This window comes from Muntiacus reevesi, chromosome 2, assembly GCF_963930625.1.
Source record: "Muntiacus reevesi chromosome 2, mMunRee1.1, whole genome shotgun sequence".
NCBI lineage: Eukaryota > Metazoa > Chordata > Mammalia > Artiodactyla > Cervidae > Muntiacus > Muntiacus reevesi.
In genome coordinates, this window is record NC_089250.1 from 145,627,531 (window position 1) to 145,648,966 (window position 21,436).

Below are 21,436 nucleotides of genomic sequence, written 5' to 3' on the forward strand. Positions count from 1 at the left end.
GCCCCTGACGAGGGGGAGGACGTATGGAACCTCTGGTCTGTTCTTCAGACCCTCACATGCCCCACCCCAATCGTGTCCACGTCCCTCTCGTCCACCACCCCCTGAGCCTCACGCGGGACCCAGCTGCACACGCGTGTCCCGCTCCAGACCCCACGCGTGTCCCTAGGAGGTTGCCACATGACCTGTTATATGCCACACGCGCTCCCGCCCCCACGAGCACGCGGCCGGGCCAGCACACGGTACGGGTGTAGATTGGACCTGCCCCCTAAATCCAAGAGACCATCAATTTGTGGAAGAAATATCCAGAGAACCCGGCCTCAAACCCTCCGGGGGTTCTGAGACTAGGACTCAGGAGACACAGCCCTGACCACTCGCCCAGAATGCAGCAGGAGGGATGTTAGTCAGACTTCAAAAAGAACTTCCTTGCTGCCTGAGTTAGGCATCTTGCCGTCTGGGAGTAAGAGGATAGACGGAATAAGGCATGGACTAGAGGAAGTGGGAGACAGGCAACCCGTGTGCCCTTGGCCAAGGTAGAAGCGGGCCCAGCTATTTTAATAAAGCGCCGCTAGAGTTACTATGGCAACTGCTCTCCTTGGGAACTCCAAGGCAGGCAAGTAGTGACCTCGGAAGGAAGAAGGGGTCTGTTCGAGCGGTCAGGGGGCGCGAGAACGTGCGAGGCGGGGGTGCGCGGGGCTCACCGCGGGGAGGGGCGGCGCGGGCTCGGCGTGGTGCTGAAGGGGACAGCGCCAGATTTGTCGCACTGCGCAGGCGCGAAAGCGTGAACAAAGCTGGAAGGGGGAGGAGGCGCGCGGCCCGAGGTGGTGCGCGCCCACTTGACTCTATCTTAGCAGAGATCTATCCTCCCAGCTACCGTTCCCCCAGCAGGCGGAGGAAAAGGGAGCAAGCCCCCCACCCAAACTGATCTTCCTTGGTCCTTCCCCGCTGCTGTTTACTCTCTTCTCAGCAGCATGGGAGTGGGGGTGGGGGAGGTTGGAGGAGGGTGAAAGGAATTCGGGGAAAAACAGGATGCCTGAGTTCTCTATGCCGATTCGCTTGACCCCGGACAAGGTGCTTCCTCTCCAGGGCCTCGGTTTCATCTTTAAAGTGGATTGACGGAACAGACCTGTCCACCTTGCAGAGGTGCCTGAAACCCTGGTAATGGATGGGAAGCAGTTTTCGTTATGAAGAGGCAGGTGAAACGGTTGCACGAAGGGAGAATGCAACCTTGCTAGGGCGGGGGTGGGGGTGGGGGAGCTCCTAGGGACAGCAGTAGCCCTCTGCGTCCTTCACACCCTCCTTGACAATGGATGATGGGGAAAGCACTGCTCCAGATGTTCTCTGGAGCGGACTCTGAACTAGAATCTGGGGACGCGGTGAGAGGACGACCCAGAGTCTGAACTCAGAGGTCTGAGGGCCGCTGCCCTAGGGCGGGCCCAATGCTAGACCCCACAACTAACTCCCCGGACCAACGCCAGGCCAACCGAGAAGCAATATTCTTGGTGGGCTGACCTGAACATTTACTCTTCTTAGGATTCCAGACCTCCTGGGTAAAAGAAGGGGACCCAGCTGGAGATATAATCCTTCTCGCCCCCAACATTTCTCCCCAAAGGGTGTAAACCCGTTCCAAATCTGGGAGTGGAAGGGGTTGAATAGCTCTGTACCTCACAATCAACCAGGGATGGGAGGTTTGGGCAAATTTGCTTCATTAAGGAAGATAAATTCTAACTTTGCCCCTTCAATTCATTCACCAGTTCTTGGGCATCCACTCCGTGTCAGACAATGAGAGCCTGGACAGTTTCTCCCCATTTTTCAAACTCGCTAAACGTGACTAGAGGGCAGAGAAAGCCGGCCCAGAACCTTAGAGTCTTGGCCCCGCCCCTTATACGTTTGGCTTTGCCGTCTCCTCCCATCACTTCACTTAGACGCGGCCACTGGCCCAAAACGAAAAAAGTCAGTCTCTGCTGCACCATCGCGTTCTTCAGCCTCGAGTCGCAAGCCCTATAGCGGAGAAGGCGAGGTCTCAGTTTACACCACCGGTCTGTTGCGCCTTCGGTTTCAGGATCCATCCGGAACACTTTCAGATAGGCTCCTCAGTGAGCCGGCACTCGATTGAATCGGCCTGTCTCTATAGCTTAAGAAGGCGGGTTTGGTGCGCCCGCTCCAAGGCCATTGCGAGAAGACCTTACTGCGCAGGCGCAGTAGGCACCGATGGAGCCACCGATGGACCCGTCCGGAGGGGAGCAAGAGCCCGGAGCCGTCAGGTACCGAGCACCGGAGGGGCCGAGAGAGGAAAGAAGGGCCTGGGGGAGGGGAGCTGAACAAGGTCCGGGTCTGGGGGCCGCTTTTAGGAGCCTAGGCTCAGAAGCATAACGGAGGCGGACTCTCAGGTAACAGTGACCCGGGGACGCCGCCGTCAACGCCCTTTTACCCACAGGCTCCTGGATTTGCCCTGGGAAGACGTGCTGCTCCCACACGTCCTGAGCCGGGTGCCGCTGCGCCAGCTGCTCTGGCTGCAGCGCGTCAGTCGGGCTTTCCGGGCGCTAGTGCAGCTGCACCTCGCCCGGCTGCGCCGCTTCGACGCCGCTCAGGTGAGCCTGGGGCTGGAGCCCCGCCCCCTTCTGGATACTGCCCCCCGCCCCGCCTCCAGCCCCCAGCCCCGCTGTCTACCCTTCCGGATCTCCCGTGGGCCTCTAGGAATGCCTGGGAAGCGATCCACCCAGCGGGAAGTACTCTGAAAGGGCGAGTACCAGGGATCAACTTGAGGGAGCGTAGGGTCTCTCCTGGGAGGGCAGGTGCCAAGCCCCGAGGGCAACCTGCCGCCAGGAAAGAACTCTGGGGCGAGTAGGCAGCGTCCTCCCCCGGGAACAGCTGAGAGTCGAGGTGCCTCCCCGCCCATAGGTGGGTCCGCAAATTCCGCGGGCCGCATTGGCCTGGCTGCTGCGCGACGCCGAGGGGCTGCAGGAGCTGGCGCTGGCGCCGTGTCACGAATGGCTGTCGGACGAAGATCTGGTGCCGGTGCTGGGGCGGAATCCGCAGCTGCGGAGTGTGGCGCTGGCTGGCTGCGGGCAACTGAGCCGCCGCGCGCTGGGGGCGCTGGCCGAGGGCTGCCCCCGCCTGCAGCGCCTTTCGCTCGCGCACTGTGACTGGGTAGATGGGCTGGCGCTGCGCGGCCTCGCTGACCGCTGTCCGGCCCTGGAGGAGCTGGACCTCACCGCCTGCCGACAGCTCAAGGATGAGGCCATCGTATACCTGGCACAGAGGCGCGGCGCAGGCCTTCGCAGCCTCTCACTAGCGGTCAACGCCAACGTAGGGGATATCGCCGTCCAGGAGTTGGCTCGGAACTGCCCGGAACTCCAGCACCTCGACCTAACAGGGTGCCTCCGCGTCGGAAGCGACGGTATCAGGTGCCTGGGCCTGGGGTCGGTGGGATGGGAGAAGAGCGATCGCTTAAGTCTCTGGGGGTAGGGGCGGGCTGTAGTTGGCAGAACTGGAATTTCTGGATCTTTCTCCTAGCACGGAACCGCATTCTGAACAGGAAGTGCCTCCAGGAATACCTAGGCCAGAGAGCCAATAGTTGGAAAACTTTTCTGAATTCGTATTTATACCTTGGGAAATTTCAGACACAAAGTCAGATTTCTGGCTATTCTTCAGCAAGGGGAAAACCTTGCAATCCTGGGGCATGAAGTCTCTGGTTCACTGGAGGCATTGAGCGTACGACCTCAAATTAGGCCCCTTCCCTCCTGTAAGGTGGGAAGTATGCCACAACTGAAGGGAGACTGGGCTCTGCTGGCTCCCCCACCGTGTGTGTAGCGGCTTCACGCCCTTTGCCTCCCTCCCCTGCTCCTCCCCTAGGACTTTGGCAGAGTACTGCCCGGCGCTGCGCTCGCTGCGGGTGCGGCACTGCCACCACGTGGCCGAGCCCAGCCTAAGCCGCCTGCGGAAGCGCGGTGTGGACATCGACGTGGAGCCGCCACTGCATCAGGCCCTGGTACTGCTGCAGGACATGGTGGGCTTTGCACCCTTTGTCAACCTGCAGGTCTGACCCGCCTGCCGATGGGCACAGCTGGACTGTGTGGCGGGGGCCTCACTGCGAACTGTAAGGAAATTGAACTGTGGGGGCCTCCGGTGAGAGGCCAATGCCCTGCCCCACCCTAGAGCTTCAAATAAAGAGCTTTTTACCCCCTCTTGCCTGGCGCCGCTGCCCTGTTGGAGATAGGGGACGTGAGATTGGGAGAGACAGACACAGTATTCCAGCACCCCAGCTGTGAAATGACCAGAATGCACTCACACCGTCCTGGGGCTACCTTTACTGTGCCTATGGCAGCTCCAAGAGGAGGTTAACACTGTGGAGCAAGGAAGTTGGGAAGGAAGGGGGACAGGAGTTAGGGCGGGCCCTGTGTGGTGTGTAGGGCTTCTGCATCCCTCTGGGATCTTAAGCCTAGCCTGCTTGGGCAGAGTCTGGCAAGTGCCTCAGTGGAAGCGGTACTTTCTGGCTGGCTTGAGGTTGATGTATGTGGCCTTCATCTCCTCGGCCTCAGGGTTCCGCACGTCTTTGAATCGCTCCCCTTTGGTGCTCACTATCTGGTTGTCGATGTATCGGATCAGCTTCTTGGGAGCCTGTCAGGCAATCAGGCAGTGAGCAGCGGAAGCCTGGAGACAGATGCACCCGCTCCACGACCCCGACCATCTCACCTCCTTAGGAGCCATAGGACGGTGAATCTTCTGATCCTCTGCGCTATCCACCATCATGTACCTGCCAAAAACTGGCTGGGTGAAGCTCCTGCCACCCTGGGAAGACCCTCAAAGGTCCTAGCCCTGCCCAGCCCAGACTCACTTCTGCAGGATGAAGGACTTCAGCTCATCCTTTTGGGGGCCTCTGAGACGCCTGGGCAAGTCCTGCAGAGAGAAGCCAGGTGTAGGTCCTAGGGTACCAGCAGGGGAAGCAAATGGGGCTAGGCTAGGGGCAGGGGCTTAACACTAAGCTGGAGCGTGGCTGAGGTTACATGGGGTTGGGGGTTCCTGGCAGAGGATACCTGGTTGGGGCCATCCCAGGCTGGAGGCCCCTCCTTCCCCTCTACCAGCATCTGCACAGCTTCTTCCAGGTCCCCTCGAGCTTTGGCCAATACCCACTGGGCCTGCTCCACTGAACAGGTGGGGAAAACCTCCAGGAGTACGTCCACTCCTGGCAGCAGCTCTTCCTCAGGGCCAGCTGCCTGTGGGCATAAATGTTGACAAGAGGCACTATTTCCTCCTTTCCAGCCCCCTAAGCTCCTTCACTGCTACCCTCCTCTACCAGTACCTCATCTTGGGTGTCCCCAGCAGAAGACATCGTCTCTTCTTTGAGCTTTTCAGGCCGCTGCAGGGGCTCTGGGGAGATAGATACCTGACCTTGGACCTCAGAGCTCTGTGGCTGCACATTCTCTTAAAGGGGCAGAAAGAGCAACAGGTTTGTCAGGGCTTTGGAGGAGGCAGTTTGAGTCACCCAGGGGCCTGATTCCCAGGCTCACCTTTGTTCCTGGCACCACTCAACTGCCCTGAGAGCTTCTGGATCATGTCCGCTATTGTACCCCTGAAAAGACCAGGAGGGTGGTTAAAGGACAACTCAACCCACCTTCCACCATCAGCCAGCCCCTCTCATCCTTTTGGCCCCAAACAGGCCCTACCTGGGGATGTGGGCGAAGCCAGGTACATAGGCCTCCATCATCTCAGTGAAGGCTTCCATGTCGAAATTCTCCTCTGATGGGCCTGAGGGGCCCAGGTCCCCAAGAACCCCGAGCACATAGGAAAAGATGACGTCATCCAAGCCGCTGCAGGAAGGGGACAAGACAAGCCCTGTTAGCCTGGGACTCCAGCCCCTGGCTTCCTGGGGACCATGAGGCAGACCTCAAGCCTTAAGCCTGGAGAGTATCCCACCCTCCCCCTTCCTCAGAGATTTGGTCTCCCCTCTGTTCAACAAGGGTGACGGGAACAGGATGAGAGGCAAGGCCGCTCCAGCAGGTCACACTCAGCCCTTCCGCATCTCAGGAACAGGGCTGAGTGCTCCCCACCCCAGTCTCTCCACTGGCCAGGGTCAGAGTCCTGCCCAGCTGCTCCAGCACTGGCCCCAGCATGACCCTTCTAGAAGAGTAGCTTCTACCTGAGGTCGGCCTCTGGGAGGTGCGTCTGGACAAAGGCAAGGAGGGCTGCACTGACAATCCTCTCCAGCTCCATGCTCTCTCCTCTGCTGAAGGGATACAAGATGGAGGCTTGTCAGGCCCTCTTCTGCCTGCCCCTGCCCACCAGGTCCAGGGGCAGCCAGCTCCTCCCTCCTGCCCTGCTGTGGAAACCATTTGTTGAAGTTGCCCGTAGCTTCCAACTCTGGTCCTCCCCCGTTCCCTCAAGCAGAGTCACAGCCCCCCGCCTCCCTATCTCTCCACCTCCTCCAGCCTGAGTCAGGACAGGACACTGTCTCAGAAGAAAGTTTCCAGAGTGGAGGTTTCCCTCCTCCCTCCCCGTGACCTCTCCCCATCTCCCCACCCCACACCCCAGAAGTAGGCCCAGATCTTCTGGGAAGATGCCAAGGTCTTGAGGTCACATGCCTCCTGGCTGAGGAATCCCATCACTGAGAGGGTCACTGGGCCCCCAAGTCCAGCCACAAGGGGCCCATTGTCCAGCCCCCCAAGGAGCAGGCCTCAGGACTGAGCACAGCCATTCCCCTACCCAGAATGGACCACCCACCCTCCACACAAAGGGGCTTTTCTGGCTCTGGGGCCCAGATAGAAGGGGAAGTCTTTCATGAATTCTATCTCCCTGCCTGGTCCTTGCCCTCCCAGCAGCTTGGGGCTATCTACAGAGGCTGTCCATTCTCGTTCCCAAGGCCTACGATATTCTAGAAGATCTGGCCTTTGCCTACCTTCCAACCTCACCAGTCCCTCCTCGCTCACTCCACCAGCATCCTTGGGGTCCTTCAAACTTACCCAGCTTCTTCCTGCCTATCTCTCTTCCATATATCCACATGGCTCACCCCCTCACCTCTGCCGGGGCTCTGCTCAAATGCTGCCTCCAGAGAGACTGTCTCTGACTAACCTACCAAAAATAAGCATTCCCCATATACTCCCTAATCTTTTTCTCTGCTTTATTTTCTACATGGCATATACTACAGCTTAATGTTATTTTTATGTTTATTTGCTTATTGTCTCTCCTCCCCCATAGAATGTAAGCTGCAAGAAAAGGGAGTTGGGAGGGACTTTGTCTTATCCTTAGGTATAGCCCTAGCACTTAGAAAAATGCCTGCACTTAGTAGGTGCTTGATAAATACTTATTGACTTGTTTCAATCCTACTTACATGCTTTTGACTCCATAAAGTCTGTATTTGGTAGTCAAGAACACACAGGTGGCAACAAACTGCTCCAGATCCACAGGTCTAAATGTCAGCCTATTATCCCAGTTAGAAGACTCAGGAGCACCTATCCCCAATTCATCATATCCTTTCCGCCTGTGTACACCCACTCCACAAACAGGCACCTCCTCCTGTTTCACTAGCTGACACAACTTGCTCAGCTGCCAAACCTGAACTTGGGAGTTACCCTGAGTCTCACCCTCTCTCAACCCCACCTGCTGCAATCAATCAGTCACCAGGTCCCGGTCAAGGCTACTGCCTTATTATTCTCCATTCTAGCCACTTTCCCCCAACTTCAGTCTGGCTTCTGCTCCAACATCTCTACCAGATCTTCTCAGGGTAAGGTCAGGAGTTACTGTTTTCAGGTTTTGGTCTAATTGTTTTTGTTGTTTAGTTGCTAAGTTGTGTTCAACTCTTACGCAACCCCATGGACTGTAGCCCTCCAGGATCCTCTGTCCATGGGATTTCCCAGGCAAGAATACTGGAGTGCGTTGCCATCTCCTTCTCCAGGGGATCTTCCAACTCAGGAACTGAACCCACATTTCCTGTGTGGCAGATTCTTTACCACTGAGCTACTGGGAAGACCTAACTGGTCTAATTAGGTTGTACCATATGAATTTGCCAATATTATCCATTTTTTATCAAGAAAGAGAGAAAGAAAGAGAAAGGCCATTTCTTATACGGTCACCTAATATTTGCCCTTTCAAGCAGCATCAGTATTGGCCTAGGAGGCATCACGTCCTCCTGTTTCTCTTCCACCTCCCTGGCCATTTCTTCCCCAGCCATCTCGGCCCCTCTCTCCTCTTTTCCCCTCTAACTGGCAGCAAAGGTCAGGCTCAAAGCTGCTTCTCCTCTCTCTTCAGTCTGCACCCTCTGTCTCTGGAAGATCTCATCTAGGCCCACATCTTCTTGTTCCAACTCCATGTCACCAATTCCCAAATGTCTAATCCTCTAGTCCAGCCTCCTCCTCTGAGCTACACACTTGTACATCTATGTCTCTGACACCTCCATAGGGATGACTTAATGTGTTCCAAACTGACATTCTCCCAAGTCGTCTACTCCTCCAAGGCTGTCCCCAGCGTACACATGTCCATGTACCCAGCTGTTCCTGCTACAAGTCTGAGACCAGATGCTGTGCCTTCCCACATCCAATCAGTCACCAAGCCCTGACCATTATCTCTCAACACATCTACTTTTCTCCATCTCTCCTCCCACTCAGCTCCATCTCTTGCCTTAACTGCAAGTATCCCAATCCTTCTCCTCACCACCATCGTTCTGCCAACAACTTATTCTCCACAAAGATGATGGCTGTACAATCTTTACCAAAAAATCATGTTCTTCCTGCATAATATTTAGCCATGATTTCCTGTTTCCAGATTAGTCCAGATTCTTTTTGTGGCCCTCAATTCAGGGTCTGACTCTGTGCTTCTGTCTCTCCAGCCTCGTCATGTACCACCACCACCCCCCCCCCCACCCAGATCACTCCCCTCCACCCTGACTTGCTTTCAGCTTGTTAGCACTCCAGCTTTTTCATGGCAAGGGGCTCTGCATGAACTGTTTCCTCTGCCTGGGTAACCTGCCGCCTCCACCCCTTCACTTGCTAACTCCTCTCACCTTTCAGGTTTCATTTTACAGTTTCCTTCAAGGGATGCTGTCCCTGACCCTCTAGAACTGGTTTGGTCTCCTCTATCTTACACCCTTACTGCAGACTACACTTTTCCTTACTTAACAACACTTTTTATAGCTATAATTAAAAAAATTACTGGGGCAATGTTTAATGATTCTTCCACTTGCTTCATGAGCACAGGGACTACACACCTGGTTTATTGATCAATGTACACTCAATAAAGTTACTTCCCACTTCACAAATGAAGAGATTGAAGCTCAGTGGGTTTAATGACATTCCCAGAGTCACCTGGCTTGACTGTGGTAGTCAAGAGATAAATCCAGGACTTTCTAATTGAGTGTATATTCGAGGGGCTACTTTGGGAATGGAGGGATGTCAAGACCTCCAACTGGGTTGAGACAGGGCTGCCATCTACAATTGCAGTTCCCTGGTCCCCTGACTGGTAACAACAGAGTTGCTGTGACAGTACAGGGTCACTTGGGACAGCAGAACTGAGAAGTCCTATCTTACCAGGGGAGGTCAGCCTCTTGCTCCAGACCCTAGTATGGGCCCTGGTGAGGCGTGTAACTGCTCAGACCAGGCATACCAGATCCCATCATGCTGCTCCCCCAAGAAGTCAGCCCCCTGTGGAGACCAACATCCACCCCAGGTTATACCGTTCCTGGCTGCTAGCAGTTGTCTGCCAACCTCTGCGAGGACCAAGGTCCATGGATGCTGCATGAAAGCTTCTAGGGAAGAAGCTCTCAGGGATGTGGCTGATGCCTAGCTTCGAACCTAGGGCCAAGAAGTTATTCATGAGAAACACCTCACTGTGCTCAAATAAAAGTCTTCCTGCCCTGAGCTTTTGCTCTGGCTTGTTTCCTAAGAGAATGTCCCCCTTCCTCCTGTTCTTGGGCTGCCCAAACTTTCCACAGCCTTCAAAGCTTGCCACTTCTTTCTTTCACCCTTCTCCACCACTTAGGCTTCGTTGGCATTACTTTCCTACCCAGAACCTTCTCCTAATATTTCTCCTCATAGTCCCTGAGTTGGGGAAGCTGCAGCCCAAACAACCAACCTTCTCCAGGGTCAGAACACGATTTCCCCAAGACTTTTCAAATTCTGAATATAGGCCACAGAACCCCATTACATCCTGGGAGCTCTAAATCAGGGTTCACTGGTTAGTTGCACCCATGAAATGTGACTGTCATCCTGTCGTGAGTCTTGTTTGAATATTTCTGATGAAGGTAATAATATTTAGCATTTACTGACTGCTTACAGGGCTTCCCAGGTGGCACTAGTGGCGCTTGTGGCACTAGACAAACAGAGGTGGGTTTGATCCCTGGGTCCGGAAGATCCCCTGGAGGAGGGCATGGCACCCACTCCAGTATTCTTGCCTGGAGAATCCCCTGAACAGAGAATTCTGGTGGGCTGCAGTCCACAGGGTCTTACCGAGTCACACAGAGTCGGACATAACTGAAACAACTTAGTACTCATGGATGACTGCTTAAGATCTGCCAGGGATTGTTCTGTGCTCTTTACATGTATTAACTTTACCTAATCCTCACAATTACCCTAACATATAGATACTAATATATCATATTATCCCATTTACCCAAAAGGAAATGGACGCATTGTGAGGTTAAGTAACTTGCCCAGGGTCACCAAGGAAGTTAATAGCAGTTTTATACTCAGGCAGTCTGGCTCCAAAACCTTCACTGTTAACCACCATACTACACAACCTTTCATGATGCAAAGGGTCTGTCCCCAACCTGTGTTCTGATCCTCCTCTCCTCCTTGGCTGGCCCTCTTGCCTACCTCGGAATCTTTGCTCACACCATTCTCCCCACTCAGAATGTCTTTGCCCCTTTGCCCCTCACTTTGCAGGACTCACTTCCTCTCCGGAGCCAAACCTGACTGCCCCATTCTCACTGGCCAGGTGGCCTGGGAATATCTCTGGGACCGCACAGCTCTGGACTCCCCAGATGCTCAATAATGCCTTCTCCCTTCCCCAAACAAATTTAAGTGAAACTGGGGAAAGAAGTACTATGTCGTTCCCTTCGGGTGAGGATGTGCCCCAGGTGGAGGGAGACCAGTAGGCCACGTGGGAGGAGTCCTGGGAAGCAGAGTGGAAGAAGCCCTGGGCACTCAAGAGTCTAGAAACTCAAGAATCTAGAAAAAAGAGATCTTCACTGCTTCTCTATGAAGACCGGCTCCTGGGCCCTGGTACATAACGCAGGTTCCACAGGACATCATTGTCCCCTGACCCCCAAGGCAGCTCTTAGAAGCACCAAGGGGACCGAGGAGTATACGGGATTCCGGCATCCAAAATCAGGCGGGAGTATAAATGAGGGGTGATGGGAGTACAGGAAGTGGGGCCACGATGATGGCCGACCCCTGAAGCAGCAGCTCCCTAAACGAGCTAGCGGGATACCCTTAAGCATCCAGAATAGTGGGCCCGAGGGCAGATGGCTGCGCTTGCGGCCCTGGGGAACACATGATGAGGGAGGCCTGAGCAAGCCAAAAAGTGCCTTGATACAGGCCACGGTGAGAATCAGAGATGGGGGTCCGGCGGGCCCCGGGGGTACCGTGGGGAGACACACAGGAGGGGTACCCTGGGTCAATGCTCTCCGCGACTCTTCCAGCCCTGAGTCGGGGCCTGGAGGGGGAATCACCTGCTCCGTCGGGCGCCGCCGGCGACTTGTCCCGCGCGGTGCAGCTCGCATTCCCCCAGTCCCACCAACGAGATCAAAGGCGGGGCCCAGAGCGGTGCACTTCCAGAAGCGCTGTGGTGGCCATTTTTAAGAAGGGCAATTGCCCATAAGTAGGCGGGGCTTCTGTTTCCATTCTCATTTGTCTCAGGGTTTTGGACGGGCTCCCGCGGCGGCCATTTTTTTGAGAGTAGGGAGGAGTTAGGCATGAAGATGACGCCATGGGTGGAGTCTCAGCGACTGACTGTATCCCCTTCTAGCTCCCTGTCTGCCCAGACCAAGGACATTTGGCCCCACCCAGTGTATTCCCATCCACCTTATTTCCTGGCCCCCCAAATCTCCCTCAAATTCTGTATCTTCCCTTCGACTTCTCCTTGTTTTTCCCGTCTTCCCACAGACCCGTGGCTCACTGGTTGATTCTGGTGGCCCCTACTCCTAGACCTGGTGTTCCCCAAATCCCACTGTCTCTCCTCCTACGTGTCCAGTCCAGATTCAAGGCCTGTCACCCATCAACTCTTAGGTACTGACTTACCCGCCATGCGTGTGTGCGCGTGTGTGTTGGGCTCTTTGTGACCCCATGGACTGTAGCCCCCAGGCTCCTCTGTCCATGGAATTTTCCAGGCAAAAATAGTGGAGTGGGTTGTCATTTCCTCCTCCAGAGGATTTTACCAACCCAAGGATTGAACCTGAGTCTCCTGTGTTGGTAGCGGATTCATTACCACAAAGCCACCAGAGAAGACTATCTGCCCCCTATGAATTCTCTTAACAGCGATGTCTCCCCAAGATGAGGGTGGTTACAGGGCATAAGTTTTGGGCTCTGGAACCTGGTTTGGATGGGGGGAGGGACAGCAGGTGTTCTGAGGACCCACCTGAGCTCAGATCCAGGATCCCTGCAGGCCAGTACCTTAATGTCCGTGTTGGCAGGGCGCCTCATTTAGGACAGGATGGCTGAACCCTGATACCCAGTAAAGCCTCAGCTTCCTCTTTCTGTTCCTGCTACCTCAGCTTCCCGGTGCTATCCAGGGGGGAAGCCCAGAGCCTTCCCTTCCCAGAAGTCCTTCAGTGGGTCATGATGGAAAGAGTTCCATTCAAGGATGAGCTGTCCCATTCCCAGTCATGAGGCTGAGCCTCTTGTCAGGTCTAGTCCCCCTGTAGGGTGCTGGGCGCCCAGAGATTGTCCCTACGCCGAGGAGCTCATGGTCCAAGGTAGAAAGTCCCATTCTCTCTTCCTTAAGGACAGAGGCAATGCCAGAATATGGAGAAAAATGGGATCACCACTCCCTATTCCAGTCCTTTCCCTCACTTCAACTTCCCACCTCCCCACTGGGATTCTCTGGCCTCAAAGAGAGCAAGATGTGGGCTGGTGGGGAAAGGGGGCAGGAAAGGGGAGGAAAGGAGGGAGCACCTTTGGCGTCGCGTCTCCCATAAAAGCCCTGCTGCTGCCAGCCCAGTGCTGCTGGGGTTAATGAAGGGTGGGGTGACAGCCACTTTGAACTCTGGCCAAGCAGGCCCCTGGGAAGGAGGTGATGGGTAGCTGCCAGGCCTCTAAAGACTAAGCTATCGCTCCCCTCCCCCAGTCCCCCATCCGTCCTCCCTCTCCTTTCCATTGCACAATACTGATGCCTCTTCTCTCCCTACCACCCCCATTACAGGAATTTCCAGGTTTCCTCAGTAGAGCTGTCCCTAGTTCCAAGCCCGAGACCCTGGCGACCATCCCTGAGACTGTACCTTTCCCCCTCCCCCATGGCCTGTTTCTTGAATGGCAGTGGATGTAGCTAATTATCATGGGAAAGAACTTCCTGAGGTTTTGGGGAAGGACCATTTAGGAGGAGCCCCTCAATTCCCAGCTCAGGTTCTGGAGGGTCTCAGCTCTGTGCAGTAAGTGTTGGGTTCTGGAATCAGACGACAGAGGGTGGGCTGGGGAGAGGGCCCACCACAGACACAGGGACACACACAAACCGTAATCAGGAGCTCCAGGGAAACACGAGTCCCATGCGACATTCCATATTGCCTGGGCCTTAAGCCCCTGACTTTTCTGTCCTCTCAGGTCTCAGAATCTCTCCATGGAATGGGAATAAACTCCTCTTACGCTTTGGATGCAGCTTGAAGCCACATGAGGTAGGAGATAGACCGATTACCTCCTCCCTCCCCATTCCATGAATGAATTCTGTAGCTGACGCTGGGTCTCCTAAGCTGATGGGAAAACTAGAAGCTTGTGCTGAAGCCTCCACTAGCACATCAGCTCCCCAACATTCAACCTCAGAGTGAGGAACTGGGCTTGAATTAGGCAGAAAGGACAGATTTCCCAGACATTAAGGACAGAGAAAGAACTCAGGGGGCTGGTTTCAAGGGGTGGGAGGGACTCAGAGACTGAGGTGAGGAAGGGGGATGCTTTGAAAGATGGGGGGGTGGAGATGGGGTCCCCATTCTTGCTTGAGGTCAAAAAGGGCTCTCTGGGCAGGGTGCCCGGCCCTCCCACACCTTCCTCCTTTCTCAGAAGAGCCAGGATGGGGCGGGGGTGGGAGTTGGCTGGGGCGGGGCCTATTTAAGGAGCAGTCTCTGGGAGCATCACTGTAGATCCAGCTCCAGGAGAGAGAGGAGAGGCTTCAAGGGTAAGTGCGGACCTGTTTCTCTCAACTCAAGTTGGGGGTGGGGGTGGAGGGTGGCTCTTGAGCCTGCCGGCTTGCCTTTCCATCTCCAGAGACAGGCTGCAGCTCTGCCCTGAGTGGAAATAGCACCCCAGTCCTCAGTTTAACTCTCTAGAAAGTCCTGTGTTTCAGGGAAGTCTTTCTCTTCCATTCCCTTATCTATACCAGGTACTTCAGATCTTCATTTCAGGTGTGTTTGTGTGTGTGTGGAGGGGCAGGGGTGGTGGTTTCAGGGAGCTTGAACTCCTGGGCCTCTATCTTCGGGATCCACATTTTGTGGGTCTTGTTTGGCTCAGGAAGCCTGTCTCTAGAGAAATACCCTCTCAGTGTACATGCTCTAGCTCTTCCCCCAGTCCCTTGTCTATCCAGTTCCACACCTAGGCCCATTGGAGCACATTTGGGCAGGGGATGACGGGACTCATTGCATGAAATCTCTACCATGACCCTGAGCCTCCACCCCTCATATCTAACATCAGTATCCTGTGGGAATTGAGAGAACCTTTGCCTCTTCTAGCAGTGGACCCCTGTTTTTTGCTCCAAGCTCAGACCCTTCCTGGAATAGGAGGAATCTTGAGATCTCGGGTTTCTCACTTGACCCATCCTGGGGATGAGGAAAGATTCACAGAAGAGAGCGCAGGAGGGCAGCATCATGGTTAAGAGAACTTTGGCCACCTGGCTCTGAGAACTGAATTCCATAGGCTGTGAGCTCTAGCAAATGCCCTAGGGACTCAGTTCTGGTGCCCGGCTGTGCTACATCATCAATACTGAGGTCACGGGGCATCAGCCAGGTGCTGCCACTGGCTCGATCTTTTAATAAATTCAATTCAAGCCACTCTTCTTGTCAAAGACTTCAATGGCTCCCCAAAACTCCTCACTTTGCCGTTAAAGTCTTTCAAAGTATGGCCTCCATTTAGCTTGCAAGCCTGATCTTCCACTGCTTCCTGGTTATAACCTGCCCTCCAATGAAACTCTGCTCCTTCCTGCTCCTGCTGCCACGCTTTTACTCGTGCTGACCCCTCCTCAGTTCTTCTCCGGACACCTCCTTTCCATCGCTGTCAGCTTCCTACAGATCCTTCAAAGTCTTTCTCAGATGCCTTTTACAAGAAGCTTCTCCAACGCTTCAATGATGCATACGATGTCCTACAAATCCTCCACGCTCTGCTTCCAGTGGGGCTTGATTCATGAGCCCCGTGATGACTAGTCTAATATTCTTCACAGAGTGGCTGTTCAATAAATGTTCCTTATATTTTGCTGGGCATGTCTCATGTATGAAGAGGCCTATATGTTAAGGCTACAGTCAGATTTCCCAGGTGTATTTTGTGTATACCGTTGGGTAAGTTGTTAATTTCTATAGGCCTCAGTTTCCTTATCTGTAAATGGGGATAATAATTATATCTACCTCAAGGTTTTGTGAAAATTAAACGATAGTTTCTGTACAGGGCTTAGCACAGTGCCTGCACATAGTAAGTGCTCAGTTAAGTGTGTAAGATCGTTGTGATTATTACCCTCCTTTCAGTAGAATGTGAGTTACCCTGTTGGGAGGTGGGATAGGGTTTAAAATTGGTCAGTCATGATTTATTGGCAAAGGGCCTAAACCAGATGCCAGGGTTGGGTAAGGCTGGGGGAAGCCAAGAGGAGAAGGCCATCAGGATGAGAGTTTGGTGGCTCGAGCCCCACTGGGATAGGGACAGTAGATGGATTCCCACCTACTGTGTGACCTTGGGTGAGTCACTCCTCTCTGGCCTTGGTTTCTCAGCAGAAGGTAACTTGAGGAGGTTGAGCCAGATAAACAGTAAAGTCTCTGGGAGCCCTGATGCTTTATGAGTTCTAAGCTTCTAAGGGTTAAGTTCAAAGAAAAGATCAAAGAAAGAAGCATCTAGGACTCCCTGCAGGGCTTCCTTACAGCCCTAGGGCTGGAGCACTGGGGTTTCGAAGCAACAGCAGGCTGGACTGAGCTGAGTGGCAGCACTTCCTTCAAAAAGTCTATAATTGGGGACCTCCTCCCTCACTGGGGTTGGGGGATAGGGGTAAATTATGTGCAGCTGCTGGACATTTCCAGGGCATAAGCGGAGGCCTTGGGGGAAGAATGTGTGTAAGTAATGTGGATTCTCAGAGATGAGGACAGTTGAGAGACTTTAAGAGTCTGGGCCTGAGAGGGTAGAGAGGAAGGGGATTCAGAACACATCTTATATGATGGGAGATTCATGATTTTCTTAACCTGCTTTGTTTCAAAAAAAAAGAAAAAGGATTTGAGGAGGCTTACCAGCATGTAGAAAATTCTCTAAGATTAAAATATAAAATATGTGACAAATTACGTTTTAAATGTGTATCCTTTTTGATCCAAAGATTCAATATCCTTATTATCACTGTTTTTAGTTAGAAATTATTTCAGACTTACAGAAAAGTTGCCAGAATAGTACAAAGAACTCTGACTTAGCCTTATACCAGAGTCACCGTTAACCTTTTTTTTTGCCATATTGCTTTCTTTAATCTATAGTCCTCATTCAAATCTTGCTACTTGTCCCAACATTGTCCTTCATAACAATGTTCATTCTGGTCCAGGATCCAAAAGAGGATCATGCATTGCATTTAGTTTTCATGTCTCTTTCATTTCCTTTGACTTGAAACCTTTGTCTGTTATGATACTGACATTTTTGAACAATTTTCTCTCAATTTAGGTTTATGTTTCCTCATGATTATGCCTTACCATTGAATTTTTTATGTTGTATTTTTTCAGTTTAACATATCCAAAGCACATGATGTCAATTTGTCTCCATTAAAGAAAAAAATTTAAAGACACTCATTAAAGATGGTAAGAAAAAAAAAGATGGTAAGAAAGATTTTGTTTAAGAGAGACTACAGCAATGGGGTTATTAAAGTGTTACCCACCACTTTTCCCTATTATACTATTAGGTTACTATTTTTTTCAGGTTACTATTTTAAAATTTGTAATTAATAAATATCTTATTGGAACATATCTGAAACTATATAAATATCAAGTTTTTCATCAAACTTTCACCCAGGTTTTGGTATCAAGGAATGACTCTCACTTGAATCAATCATTACTGTGATGATTGGGAAAGGTAATTTTCTAATTTCATTTTTCCTTCTTCTGTAAGGAGAGCTTTCCAGTCACATGTATTTATTTAGTTAATATTAGCATGGACTTAGGGATCCTTATTTTATTCAGAAGGTTATAATCTGTTACTGTGATTATTTGTTTTGATGCTTAAAGTGTCCTTGATTTGGTCAGTGGAAGTCCCTTCAAGTTGGCTCCTTTGTTCTTTTGATATTTTTGAGGAGTCCTTTAATTTCTGGCACAAGTTGTTCAGGCTCACTTTGTACCTTTCCTGTCACAGCCTTGAAATCAGCCATTTTCCCAAGGGGAGTGGTTCCTTTTTTTGGAGAATGGAATTTAGAATCAAAGATCTGGGCACTGGCTGTGCTTGTTGCTACTAGGGTGTCATTGTTCAATGATTCAATTTTTAATTCTAAGGTTTCAGATTCCACAATTTAACACTTGTATCTGAACAAAGATGCATATTCAAGGGCATTTATTTTCTCATCACTCTCTCAGCTTATTTCTCAAATGCCTCCTAACTGTTCTCCCTATTTCTACAATGGCCCCTCTATAGTCTCTTTTCCACACATCATCCAGAATAATTTTTTAAAAAATCTCATCACATTTCCCTGTGCTCATAATCCTCATCTAAGAAAAAAAAAAAATCCAAAATTTTCTACATGGCTTCAAGATGCCACAGGATCCAGCTTCATCTGTACAGTTAACTTCATTAACTATTCAGTTCAGTCACTCAGTCGTGTCTGGCTCTTTGTGACCCCATGAACCACAGCACGCCAGGCCTCCCTGTCCATCACCAACTCCCAGAGTCCACCCAAACCCATGTCTACTGAGTTGGTGATGCCATCCATTAACTATTACATTCCCCCTAACCCAAGGGACAAGGACACCCCAGCCAAGAGTGTTTGTACTTGATTTTCTCCCCCAGCTATTCAAATGGGTTGTAAAGGTCTTTATTAGGTCTCCACTGAAGAGTCACCTCTTCTGAGAAGCCTTCCCTAAGTATCCTGCTGAAAACAGCACCCCATCACTTATTGCTGTATGACATTGCATTCTATATTCCCCTTTGCTTATTGTCAGTCTTCATTTCCCTACATTACATCTCTAAAGTAAGCTCTATCAAGGGCAGAGAGTTGTTTATTTTTCTCCTAGAGCCCCAGTGCCTAGAATACTGCCCAGCATATGTGGGCTCTCAATTGCCTGTCAAGTCAATGAAGATGACTTTCATTCCTTGGGACTTTTGCATTCACCATACTTTCTGCCTGGCTTCCCCTCACCCTTCTCTTTGCACAACTAGCTTTTTCATATTCTTTAGGTCTCAGCTTAAATGTTTTCCATAAGGACAGAAACTGCCATGGCTATCTCATTCATGACTATATCCTCAGGGTCTGCAATAGTTCCTGGCAAATAAAAGGCATTCAAGAAATTTGTTGGATGGACTTTTAATAGCTAAAAACTGGAAAGAATCCAAATGCTACAGACTGTTAAAGAATGAGGTAACACCATGTGCACTGGCATAAAACAATGTCCAAGATATACTTAATGTAAAATGCAACAAGCAAAACTGCAATTTCTTTTATGTAGTTAATATGAGGTGCACAGAAAAAAATAGTAAAAAAATACTAGATTGGACCTCAGTGATCATTTGCAGGTGATGGGCTTTCCAGGTGGCCCTAGTGGTAAAGAACCCTCCTGCCAATGCAGGAGACATAAGAGACACAGGTTCAATCTCTGCGTCAGGAAGATCCCCTGGAGGAAGATATGGCAACCCATTCCAATATCCTTGCCTGGAGAATCTCATGGACAGAGGAGCCTGGGGGGCTACAGTCCATAGAGTTGCACACAGTTGGACACAACTGAAGGGACTTAGCATGCCCACACAAAATATTAGAACAGATTTTAACTCTCTATTTTATAAATTTCTGTATTGCCAACTACTTTTTAAAAACAAATACTAACCTTTGAGCACTTAGTATATGACAGTTAGTGTGGTAAATGTTTTGTGTGAAGGATTTCATGATATCTTCTCAATAATCTTATGAGATAGGTCCTGATACCATCATCCCCATTTGTGATGAGGAAACTGGTTCAGGGACATTAAATAGTTCACTCAACGTCACACAAACAACAGCTCCCTGTGTTTCCATAATTTAAAAAAATAAGGAAAGGAAAATAAGATGAAATTAGGGGTAACAGTTTAGGATCCAGGTTTTACACAAAAGATGCTAAGCAGATTTGGCTCCCTAGAAACCAGGGCAAAGAGAAAAATATGATCAATTATGAGATCCTTGGTGCTTCAAAGATAAAAAGGCAAACCACTCATCAGGAGAAACATCTTTACCAAGTGCTGAGGTTTAACAGAACTTCTGCATGAAGCTCATAATTATAGCAGTGTTCAATCAAGTGATCTACAGTTTCAGTAACATACCTGTATGCCCAGGTATCTGCTGGCCAACTACAAATGGAAGTTCACTGAAAGCAATTCCATGAGGAGCCAAATTTATACAGCCTGGGTATCAGATATGGTGGTATGGCTAGACCCGTAGTTAAAATTGGATGTGTGGCTTAATCCTCCAGCAAACTCCTAGAATAGTGCACATTCAACCTATTAAAGACTGTTAGCAAGGAGGAGGAGACAAGATACAAATATATGTATGACTGAGTCCCTTCAATGTTCACCTGAAACTATCACAACATTGTTTATCGACTATCCCACAGTACAAAAGTTTAAAAAGAAAAAAAAAGTTTAAAAAGAATTGGGACACAAGATGTGACATTCATCTTAGATTTCAACCCTGGTAAAATTTCCAGGTAGGCTGTGTTAGTTTTATTCTTCTCTAACAGATGAAGAAACTTAGGCTCAGAGAGTCTAGAAAATGTCAGTCAGTTCAGTTCAGTATGTCCGACTCTTTGCAACCCTATGAACTGCAGCATGCCAGGCCTCCCTGTCCATCACCAACTCCTGGAGTTTACCCAAACTCATGTCAGAGCCAACCCTAAATCTAAATCTAAACCCTAAATCTAAACCCTTTCTCAGCCATGCTTGCCAGCCACACCTCAACAAAATACCTGATGCCCTCAGAATCTCTCTATGGGTGGTGGGCCTCAGCACCTCGGAGAGAGTCGTCTTGCACTGGAAGGGAGTGGTTAAGGGAAAGTGCGGGCCAGCAAGTGAGGAAGGACACGTTTCCCACTCTTATCCCTGACACCTTGTACCTCAAAAAGGGAAGTAAAGCTCACATGACACAGATGAAGAAACCCCACCTCCACCCCCAAACATAAAAACAATCTGAAAGCCTACACCTGACTTCAGTCATTTACTTTTCTTTACGAGCTGGGAATAAGTGGGCCCTCAGCTTGGGGAGTTCAGAGAAGGCAATGGTAACCCACTCCAGTACTCTTGCCTGGAAAATCCCATGGACGGAGGAGCCTGGTAGGCTGCTGTCTATGCGGTCGCACAGAGTCAGACACGACTGAGCGACTTCACTTTCACTTTTCACTTTCATGCATTGGAGAAGGAAACGGCAACCCACTCCAGTGTTCTTGCCTGGAGAATCCCAGGAACGGTGGAGCCTGGTGGGCTGTCAATGGGGTCGCACAGAGTCGGACACGACTGAAGCGCCTTAGCAGCAGCAGCAGCAGCTTGGGGAGTTAGGGGAGATTTGCTGGAGAGAAGAAACGAAAAAGGGCACGTGGGGGCTCATTGCAGGGCAGGGTTCACGGGGAGGAGGTTGGGCAGGGAGGAAACAAAGGGTCCAGGCTCTTCCTCCACCACACGCTCAGGCTTTCCAAGTCCAAGGAGAAGGAAGCAGTAACAGGACACCCACTCAGAGATCTCTATGATCCCTTTTCGCCCTCGCCCGGCCATCCTGCCCAAACCTGAAATCAAGGAAGAGCAGCAAGCCGGAGGCGGTTTAAAAAAACAAAAAAAAAAAGGCAAAAATACAGGTAACAGGTGCACCCAGCCCCAGCGCATAGCTGCGGCGGCAGGAGAGCGGCGCGCGTGCTCACCGTCGC

General features: G+C 51.2%; 2 protein-coding genes across 5 annotated transcripts; one reads left to right on the forward strand and one right to left on the reverse strand.

The window, feature by feature from the left end:
- The first annotated feature begins 1,895 nt into the window (after positions 1 to 1,895).
- On the forward strand, positions 1,896 to 4,177 carry FBXL15 (F-box and leucine rich repeat protein 15). The gene is made up of 4 exons (XM_065920092.1): positions 1,896 to 2,261; positions 2,435 to 2,588; positions 2,899 to 3,404; positions 3,853 to 4,177. Exons 1-4 carry the CDS (start codon positions 2,209 to 2,211, stop codon positions 4,040 to 4,042), a joined length of 903 nt encoding a protein of 300 aa, XP_065776164.1. The 5' UTR covers positions 1,896 to 2,208; the 3' UTR covers positions 4,043 to 4,177.
- Positions 4,178 to 4,292: 115 nt separating this feature from the next.
- On the reverse strand, positions 4,293 to 11,777 carry CUEDC2 (CUE domain containing 2). 4 transcript variants are annotated; one of them, XM_065920096.1, is made up of 9 exons: positions 11,657 to 11,777; positions 6,137 to 6,223; positions 5,664 to 5,807; positions 5,508 to 5,569; positions 5,300 to 5,367; positions 5,034 to 5,213; positions 4,835 to 4,896; positions 4,693 to 4,753; positions 4,293 to 4,617 (listed from the first exon to the last, which is right to left on the reverse strand). In XM_065920096.1, exons 2-9 carry the CDS (start codon positions 6,208 to 6,210, stop codon positions 4,471 to 4,473), a joined length of 798 nt encoding a protein of 265 aa, XP_065776168.1. In that variant the 5' UTR covers positions 6,211 to 6,223; positions 11,657 to 11,777; the 3' UTR covers positions 4,293 to 4,470. The 4 variants fall into 4 exon arrangements, with proteins under 4 accessions (XP_065776168.1, XP_065776165.1, XP_065776166.1 ...); XM_065920093.1 differs by having other exon boundaries at positions 5,300 to 5,421; XM_065920094.1 differs by having other exon boundaries at positions 5,300 to 5,421; positions 6,137 to 6,220; positions 11,657 to 11,771.
- Positions 11,778 to 21,436: the final 9,659 nt, after the last annotated feature.